Below are 10,729 nucleotides of genomic sequence, written 5' to 3' on the forward strand. Positions count from 1 at the left end.
CAAGCTTTTAAGCCCCGTTTTACAGCCTCCAGGATGCTGAACAATAGAAGAATACAAAGAAGCTTTAAGTAGGGAAGGCATATATGGGGAGATCAAACCTCTACACCCTACAGGTTCTTTGTTAAGGTCAGTGAACCTCACGTGCACTCTGTTCTGTCTCCACTCTCCACACCCTCCCCTCCAGTTCTCCTGTTCCTGTATTGTATTGTGTACTAAGAAATACCATATAGATATAGAGCTGGATGTACGTGGAAACCAGAGTACTAGATATAGCTAGCGATCAGAAATAAACAAAGTCTCAGTTGAACATTGAACATGTAGCAACTAGCAATATAAAGATCGCTTATTTGAGTGAAACTCTGAATTGGCATTTGGCAACACCAACACTTTTTATCTTATGTGGTCAAAGCCAATACGGAGGGATGGTGGTCCCTACTCCCTGTGGATGTGGATGTGGATTATTAATAAACCCGTTCATTTCGATTTCAGTGAGCCTGCTGCCACCCAAACAACTCGGGTCTCAGACTCTCATGGAGTGAAATTACTGAGCTAACACATTGCAAATAATATATACTCAGTGTTGTGGTGTGACAGAAACCTTCTTCTTGGCCTAGGTAGCCATGGGGTAGTGGGATAAATGATGAGAAACAAATGCAGAAAAAAAAATAAAAAAAGAAGAAGAAACCCTTAAAAGAAGAACCTTCTTAATTCGTACATTGCATTCCTCCCATCTGGTTAAGTTGAATCCTTTCTGGGGAAAATACAATAAACAAGCCAATCGCTTCCCTCTCCCCGGCCCCGAGTAAATGCCTGGGATGTAGCCCCATTTTTTTTAATTATTACCCATTTCAGTTCTTTCCTCATATTTTATGTCTCGCTTCCTCTGAGGCCCTATTATCAAAGAAAGAACCATTGAACTTTCAATCACATTGAATACTTCACCTGCCTACGCATGCATTAATGAGGTTACTATAATGCCCATATTATTATAAAATGCACATTCCCATATCAAGATTGATGTTATAATATCACTTAGCATTTAAAATGCCAACGGAATCTTGCAAGTAACGAGAAATATATATATATGAAATCTTAGTAGAGCCGATTACAAGGCCCCCCCCCTCTTTTTTATTCTAAGCTGTGCCTTTAGGCCTTGCTAAAACAAGTCTGCAATCTGGTTATCTGGGTTGTTCCTTTCAATGATGTCAGCAGTTGGATTGGTATCAAACGGCTCGCTCCAGTCTAAGTGGATCCTGATCTAAGGTAAGGGGTACCTGCATTGGATCAAAATCCCGTGCTTCTAACGCGTCCTATTCTCATTTTGATTTCTGAATTTGTAGTCTAAAAGGAATTGCTCATCAGAAGATTCCAACTGCTGGTCCTATAAAGGTTGGGAGATGGGTCATGGGTGCAGCTCTGCAACTGCAAATAGGGGCCAGAGACAGAGAGAGATGGGTGGTGAGCTTTGTACAAGGCTACGACAGTCATGGAGAAGATTGGAAGGAGGTTTAAATGATGCGGTTTCTAAGAGCAGGGTAGGAAGATATTTCAAGCTGGAGGCTAGGAAGAGCTGCTTTACAAGGGAAGTGCGTGCAGGGACTGCTACCTTCCTCACGATGGCCTACATCATCACTGTTAATGCCACCATACTTGGAGACTCCGGCGGGACGTGCTCCGTCTCTGATTGCACCATTGACATACATCTCGCAAACGCAAATGCATCGACATCGACAACACAGCACAAGCTAGGGCCGGACTGCAAGCTCAAAGCAAATGTGGGTTATGACAACTGCCTGTCAAAAACCAAAAGCGACCTCATAGTGGCCACCGCTGTGTCTTCCATGATTGCTTGCTTCGCTATGGGGCTGTTAGCCAACTTACCCTTCGCCTTGGCTCCAGGTATGGGGGTTAATGCCTATTTTGCATACGACTTGGTGGGGTATCATGGATCAGGTTCCATCTCATACCAAACGGCGCTGGCGATAGTGTTGGTGGAGGGCTGTGTTTTTCTTGCGATAGCTGCATTTGGTTTGCGCGCAAGGCTTGCGCGTCTCATCCCTCGGCCAGTCCGGCTTGCCTGTGCGGCGGGCATCGGCCTTTTCATTGCATTCGTCGGCCTGCAGTCTCAACAAGGCGTTGGCCTCGTGGGGCCGAGTTCTTCCACCTTGGTAACCCTCGCGGCTTGCTCCCGCACGAACCCAGTCACAGGCGAGTGCGAGAACGGAAAGATGCAAAGCCCCACGTTCTGGCTCGGCGCTGTGGGCTTCCTAGTAACGTGCTACGGGCTGATGAAGGAAATCAGGGGCAGCATGATCTATGGCATCCTGTTTGTGACGTTGGTTTCATGGATTAGGGGCACCAGCGTAACGTATTTTCCTAATACCACTCTCGGCGACACCAACTACAAATATTTCAAGCAGGTGGTGGAGTTCCATAAAATCAAGAGCACTGCTGGGGCTGTAAGTTTCAGAGGGTTCAACAGAAGTGAGGTCTGGGTAGCCTTGGTTACGTTGCTCTACGTGGATGTGTTGGCCACGACGGGGACATTGTACTCGGTGGCTGAAGTTGGGGAATTTGTAGATGAGAATGGGAGTTTTGAAGGAGAGTACTTGGCATACATGGTTGATGCAGGGTCTACGGTTGTGGGTTCGGCGCTGGGAGTATCCCCCATTGCGACATACATAGAGTCATCGGCAGGGATCAGAGAAGGAGGTCGGACAGGATTAACAGCTCTGGTTGTGGGGTTCTACTTCTTCTTGTCGTTGTTCTTCACGCCTCTTTTGGCAAGTGTTCCACCATGGGCAATAGGGCCTTCTCTGGTCATGGTTGGAGTGATGATGATGAGGGTGGCCAAAGACATAGAGTGGGTGAAGGTTAAGGAAGGTGCTCCTGCATTTGTTACCATGATGCTCATGCCATTCACCTATTCTATATCCAATGGGGTTATCGGTGGGGTTGGGCTTTACGTGGCTCTTAGCCTATATGATCTTATTTTGAGCTCTTTAACATGGTTGATGAACATGAGGAAGGTTGTAGGTGGAATTAGAAATCAAGTCAATGCAACTGCTACTGCTGATTCATCGGCTGACTTGTTGTAACTCAACTTTTAATTTTCCATCGGTAGCTTCAAGCCTTCAACTTCAAGTTTGTAACTATTTCTTTGTATCTTTAGTCTTTAAAATATATATATATATAATGCCCGTACTTGCTTCGTCTTCACGTCCAGTACGTCCACCAATGTGAAAAATTCGGTACATTTATTTCCTCTCATAAGTCCTAACTAGGAATGGCGTGGGTGGGGAATGGGAGCCTATCTTCATCTCTGTTAATGGGGATATGGTTATTTCGGGGATTTCCACTCTTTTGTGAGTTTTTATAATATTAATCATTTTGTTTTTATTTTTTATTTATTTAAAAAAATAAAAATAAAATAATTAAAAATTATAAATATATGAAAAAATATTCAAATATATTCAATCATATTTTATTTAATTATATTTTTAAAAATATTAATATATAGATGCATGTATGTATCTATCTATATATAAATTTATACATACACTTATATATATTAATGGAAATCCTATAGAACAAGGAATGCTCTCTCCGCCCCCACCAATGGGATGAAAATTTCCCATCCCAATGCCCCAAATCCCCGGATCTAGGAAATGGGGAAAAGGGAATCACCAGACATACGTGTGTGGACATAGAGGACCACCCCGTGAGTCCATTCAATTGCTTATCTCATCAACAAATGATGCATCCTGGGTGGTAACTTATTGAATTAAACACCTTTGTAATTGCAGAATGGGCAGTACTGTCATTTACCACATCCATACAAATGACCTAACAACGTGTCAATTCAACCTGGACCATTCAACCAGATCAATTAATAGACTCGTATCGCACATTCGCATTAGATGAAGACCCCAACCCATAGAATTTCATCTCATATTTTCTCCCAGGCATCAGGAGTATCGAATGCCTCCTGTTGGAACTGAAACCCAAGACACAGAACTGAAAAGGAGACACTGTTATTATAAGCAAAAGCACAGAAGCAGATGGAGCGTAAATTAAAAACCTCTTTGTCTTTGTCTTTGAGTGACAAAAGTTGCTTCATTACCAAATAAATAAATCATTAATTAATGATTTTGCTGCTTCAAAACTGAACTTTGATATACGGCATCACTAAGCAACATCGATCCTGAAATATGCTCTACATTATTATGAGCATCCTTAACTTATTACTGGTATAAATGTTACCATGCTGGAAAGCAAACAGATTTGAGAATTTCCTCCAAATTAAATGACACCATCAAACAAAAAATATATTTGTTAGTAAGCCAAAGTAAAGAGAAGCCTGATTGATTCGAAAAGGTACAATATAGAATGAACTTACACACACGTATAGCTAAGCCATCTTAATGGAAATCCTTTATTTTGTTATCTGTTAAAGCCACTTCTAGGTATCTGTTTCCTGCCTTCTTACAAACCTTGACCTTCTATGTTCTATCCAAACATTTTCCTAATTTCAGATTCATATTTAATCTAGAGTTCAATACTCTAAAATCCCGTAAACTTTGAACTCATTGTCTTTGTTATTTTGGTTTTCTATTTTTTATTTCCCATTTTTATCCGTTAAGTAATTCACTGCTTAATTAGTTCGTTTTAGGGGTTTTCGATTTTATTGCAAGTTACGGTTTGAGCAGGGATGTGTGGAGTTCATGGTATCATAAAATCATTATATATTCTTTTCGCACTTTGTTTTTCCTTTATCTGTCGTCCTCGAATGTTCAAGTGTACGATATGCGGACCGGGTCAGGCCGTGTTTCTCTCTCTTAGGTTAAGTTGGGGGTCGGCCCGGCATGGCCCATGGCCCAAGTCCATGTGGGCCCATGCCGGGTTGGGCCACGAGCCTGGCCAAGTGTGCTGCAGGCTGTGCTATGGGGCTGAGCCATGCTGGGTTGGGCTACAGGCTAAGCCTTGGCCTGGGCCAAACTGGGTCAAAAAGGCCTAGACTAATTTCTTTCACCAAGTAAAACTAAAATACTTAACTTTCGTTTGGACTTTGGGAATAAATTGAAAAAATAAAAATTTTAACAAAGAAATGAAAAAAAAAAACTTACCAAAATCAAAATGGACAACAAATTGAAAAAAAAAAATGGAACTTTATTTCATTTAAAATATAAAAATCTACTTATTGAAAATAAAAAAGTTACATTGTTGAAAAAATAATAAATAATTTAAATGAAATTGAAAAAATTACTCCCACTCCTTGACTTTAATCATCTACTTAATCAAGTGTAGTAGTGTCATGCCCTCCTTTGTCTTGTAATTTATTCTCACCATTCAAGAAACATTTAAAGTATATGTATTTTTTCTTGTTTCTTATAGAAGAGCATATGTCTGCCCAAGTGGCTAGTACCACCCTTGCTACTAAAGCTAAAGTCAATCCTACATTTTTGGCAAATGACTCTTTTTCCCTTCCCCTTAAAATCCTCTATTTTAAATATTTTCTGAATCAAGCTAGTAAACTTACTATTGGGGAATTGGTTTGAGCCACCCATTTTTTAAATCTAAAAAAAAATAAAACTTAATTTAATTACACTTACCCGGATGTTCAGATTACCGGTTTTATCTCAACTTGATTTCAACAATTGAAGCCTCAAAGCCTCCTAAATTGCTAAGTGCCTAAGTATATATGTCTGTATGACAATATGCCGGTATGAGATGAGAGACTAAGAGAGTATGAGAATTGCTGAATTGGTGTGATGAGAATGGTGGACTGGTGGAGGATAGGGTTATTTATAAGATTTGAAAATAATTCAATTGCCCAAAATATCCTAAAAACTAATCATTTTTTAGCTGTTAAAAAGGGTATTTTGGTCATTATAAAGTCATTTATCACTTTACCCAAATGACTTCAAATTCCCAAAAAAGCAAGTTATATATGAAATAGGCATATAGCTATTAGAGGGACATTATTGTCTTTTCTTCCTCCAAAAGCCAAAATATATAAATACTTCCCCTATATAGCTATTAATAAGCTTATAGCTATTGATTGAGGGGTATTTATGTAAAACCCCCTAAAAAAGCTGAAACTAATCGTTTGAGGGGTCTCCCAAGGACCCAAAGGCTAGTTTTCTCAAACGGGCTACACTCAACCCATTGTAAGCCTACGGGCCATGCCAGCCAACTGACCTGAAACCCCTGGCCCACACAATCGTGTCATACCTGACACACCCCAAGTGCCATCATGCCAGGCTATGGACAGTAGGGTCCCATGTACACATCCACTGAATGCTTCTGATTGTGTTTCATCAACTACGTAATTCGACTTTCCTATATGATGTTTTCGCTTTTGAGTTGGTTTGTTAGAGCCTTCGCTTCCAAGGGGTTTCATTTGTTTTGAACTTTTGATGAAAAGAATAGCAGTTTTTACGAATTTGAAATTGATTCGTAACTGCATTCATTTTTGGCTAATGTTGGCATTTTGTGAATATGAAATTGACGAATTGTCCAATGTTCTGCTTGGATTTTAGTTTATAAGATAATTCATTGTTCTCTTTGGAATTAGTAATAATTGTTTCTCTGGACTGGAATTAGTGTAAAATTGGTCTAGTAACTGTTGACCTACGTAAAATGGAGTTTTTGCCTGTAAATCAGTGTTTAGACTGTCAGGTCAAATAGGCCAATTGAACCGGTTGAGCCGTGACCCAGGGTTCTGACTGGTTCAGTCATCCTAATAACCGGACTTTCTCAAAACTTGCTGAAAATTGGTTAATCGGCCAGTTGAACTGAAAAATCAGTGAACCGGTCACAATTTTATGAAACCGCTTGGATTTATACATAAGTCTGTGTTTGAAAACGATGCAAATAAGTGTGAATGCAAATATGTAGAGTGTAAAACAGTCCATATAAATTGTAAAGTTGGGTTAGTTTTGCACTAATAAATTTACCTTTCTAGCAGACTTTTAGCTGTAATGGGTGCAAATACGAATTCAAATAAAGCATATGCCTTTTTTATCAAAAGCCCACTTGAATTCAAATTTACTTCTTTTTTATTGATGTAATTTTACATCTTATTATCAATGTAAATATGCATTGGAAAATGTGTTTTTTGACATTTGTCAATGCATTAATATAATGTTGCCAAACACAGGCAAAAATGAACAGGAGTGCAAATATATCCTTAACCGGGATTTACACTCCATTTGCATCGTTTCCAAACTCAGCCTAAGTGAAATTTTAAAATGTTGTTAGAAGATTTGAACTCAAGACCTCTTATTTTCACAAATTACTTAATTATCAAAATTTCACCTCTTTATTTATGCTAATTAATGATTATTTATCATATATATTACATTATTATGCACGTATTTTAAAAAAAAATTAAGTTAAAAGGCTTAAACCCTAGTCATTTATTTTAAAAACTAAGAAACTTACCATCCATCCACCATATTTAAAAATTGAGAAACATATATCACATCACATATGAGAGTTTTTCAACTAGAAAATTGTAGGTTTGAGTATGATAATTGACATTTATAGTTGATACATCAAATTTGATGTTATAGGTACAACTAACAAACGCTTCAGGTATTACAGTGTAATCTCAACCTAAATCGACCCAATAAGGGACAAATCATGGTAGGTTTACTAGTTAACTCGACCCATGGCCATGGACACCACTTGAACAAAAAGGCCACAAAAGAGTTTAGAATTGGGTTAAGACAAGGGAATGCCCCCATATTACCTGAGTAGGGGTGTGTGTTAGGCGAGACAATTAACCAAGCCCAAATCAATCCAACCCAAAATTTTACATAAATTGGACTTGAGCCCAAATCCTTGGGCTTTTTATTTTGGGGCTAGCCCATGCTTTAGTCCTTGAATAGGATGAGCCCAGCCTAATGCCAACCCAACCTTTGACCTAACTGAAACGTGAAATCCACAAACCCACTCCATTTCTCTATCCTATAATCCTCTTTCTCGTGCAAATGTATGTGATACTCAATCAAGTACTCGACCAATAGTCTAATAATAAAGCAAGAGAAGAAACCCAATCTATCGTAACTACTAATTAGTGGACATTAATATTTCACTAATGATGTAATTCTGACCACGTATTTCCATCATTCCATACACAGGAAACACAAAAGCTGACGCATTTCTTGCTGGGTGATGATCACGCTTAGTCTTTCAATAAACGAAATACCAGGAAGAAGAAACTTGCAACAATGAACAAGAAACGCATACACACATAGAGATTGAGAGATTGAGATCAAACAAATAATCAGATCCCCTCCCTCTCTATTCAATTATTACTGAAATTGGCAATTCAAGGATTCAGTCAAACATTCACATCTCGGCCACTAAGCACCAACCTTCATCACCATCAATCTGTTCCAACACAAATCCGACATCACAAAAACTCATACAATCATCGTCGTCATCATCAACAACTTCATCAGTTTCTCCCGACTCAACTGCTTCGACCGGATCACTATCCCCTAACCCATGAGAATCGTTATAAGCGTCGTCGGCATAGTACTCTTCGTCTTCATCGTCCCAGAGGTCATTGCAGCTGGACAAATGACTGAGAATTGCCGTTGCAGATAGCCCGGCATAATTCAATCCTTGGCCTTTATCCACGACTCTCCAAGCAACCAATCGATGATTCGTCACCACGTCGGACGACCTGAGCTTCTGGGTCCCCTTAGCCTTGTCCTTCGACTTGCCAGCAGGGTGGATATGACACTCCTCACACTTGGGTCGACCACATTTTCCTGTGAATTTCGAGTGATTGGTCGGCTTCGACGACACTCTAGTGTAAATTCCGGCGGTCGGAGGTGAACCAAGTTTGTTGACAATTCTGGAATTGGGTCTTGGGTTCCATGGCGATGGCAAGATGGCGTAGCTCATAACCATCCCATGTTGTCGACCCTCCCTCTTCATCTTCCCACCTTTGTCTTGGAGGCTAATGGATTACAGAATTCTGAGATTTTGCCTCCTTTCTCTCACCCTCCCTTTATAGCTCTGCCTGGTTTTTTAGCTCCTGAAATGAAATTAAGTTGGAAAGCTTGGGTAGCAAGGTTCTGTTTTTCTTCTTTCTCTTGGTTCATGTCCGTGTGGAGCAAGTCACTTGAGCTATGGAATTGGAGTAAAGTCATGACTCATTTTATTTATAAATAATTATAAATGTATAGTCAACTTTAGCTCTGTGGGCCGTAGCCCGTAGCGTAGACTGACTAATTTGAATGGAAAGATCATGGGGTATAGGACTCCTTGTGTTGTGAAGTGGAGTCTGAAGCCAGATACTTCGTTGTGACTTCTCTCATACCAGATCAGTCCCTCAACTCTCAAGCAATCTCACTAAAATATAATCTTGCGAGTAAGATTGATTTATGTATGTGTCTGTGTGTCTAAGACTCACATGGTTACATCATCATATCAAATGGTAGTATTTTACATGTTACAACGACGCAACCCTTGAACCAGACCCCTGATAAAATCAATCATATGTAGTGCTCAAATATGATTGATTTTACTCGCAAGCCGGGCCTCATACAGCCACTGCTCAAATATGAAACTCTGAGTAGCTTCTCTGGAATACTGGGCTCAACCATCGCAGCTTGATTAACATAACACACCCCAAACGCAGAAGTCCTCCCAAATGGCGCATAATCTTGGTAGGTCTAGTAGTGTTTGAAAAGCCCATTTCATAAGGGGTATTCAAATAAATTGTTTGGGCCATAAAAGGGAAAATCTATGATGTAAGAAAGATACAATATGAGAAGAGTTTTGACCAATCAAAACCCACCTATGAATTTTGATAAATAACATCTAATTCTCTATCACGTTATGATTCTAGTTTATTGATCAGTTGTTTTTCAGATATTATATCTTTAATCTTTTCTATATCATAGTCGAACCCATAAAAAAAAAGCATAACTTTCTTACAAAAGCATATGTTCTTTTCCTTTTTTTTCAACAAGTGAAACTAGAAATCAAGGATCAAAATATTGATAAATCTGGTACACAAAGTCGGGCGGGCATCAATGTGTATCTGATGGCACCAAGACCAATAGTTTCGTGTCAATGCTTTAATGCTTGCCAAAAATGCATTCTTAAACTTCTGGTTTCAAATAACACTATTTACTTAAAGTTACAGAGATCATGATTTAGTGGGCATTAGTTTTTCTTTCTTTTTTTTGGTAATATACTTTAGATCATGATTCAAAGTATATGATATGTATCAGTGGCAATTAAGGGAAGTATATATGTTGGAACTTGGAAGGTTAATTAATATCATAAGGCAGTATCTATTATTGGAATAGACTGACACATAAAAAGTGAAAAAACAAAAACAAATAAATATGGATTATACTTTTTGTTGTAATAGGTAAAGAAGCGATTCAGAGAAACAACTTTAAAGCAGCACTTGTAGGAGGGTTCGCATGAAATTTTAGTGTATGTATCGTGTGCGTGTGAGGCCCTCTGTGACAAGCAGATCTGGTCTCACGATGAGACGGGATCTTCTCCTCACACTTGGGCGCCTCACATGTACATCCTACCATGCATTGAGAACATCTCCTGTGAATAATAACTTAAAAGTACAGGAGATGTTCTCAATGCATGGTAGGATGTGCAAGCGAGGCGCTCTCTGTGAGGAGCAGATACCAAATAGAAGCCCACATCAGACAGAAATAAAAGCATTTATTTATTACTG

The 10,729-nt window shown here is 39.3% G+C and overlaps 1 protein-coding gene across 1 annotated transcript; it reads left to right on the forward strand.

Moving 5' to 3' along the window:
- Nucleotides 1–1,210: 1,210 nt before the first annotated feature.
- AZG2 (Xanthine/uracil permease family protein) lies at nt 1,211–3,224 on the forward strand. The gene has a single exon (XM_088986537.1). The coding sequence runs from the start codon at nt 1,398–1,400 to the stop codon at nt 3,096–3,098; it is 1,701 nt and encodes a 566-aa protein (XP_088842663.1). The 5' UTR covers nt 1,211–1,397; the 3' UTR covers nt 3,099–3,224.
- The last annotated feature ends 7,505 nt before the right edge of the window (nt 3,225–10,729 follow it).

This window comes from Nelumbo lutea, chromosome 4 (assembly GCF_056320005.1).
Source record: "Nelumbo lutea isolate HS-2025 chromosome 4, American lotus-T2T, whole genome shotgun sequence".
NCBI lineage: Eukaryota > Viridiplantae > Streptophyta > Magnoliopsida > Proteales > Nelumbonaceae > Nelumbo > Nelumbo lutea.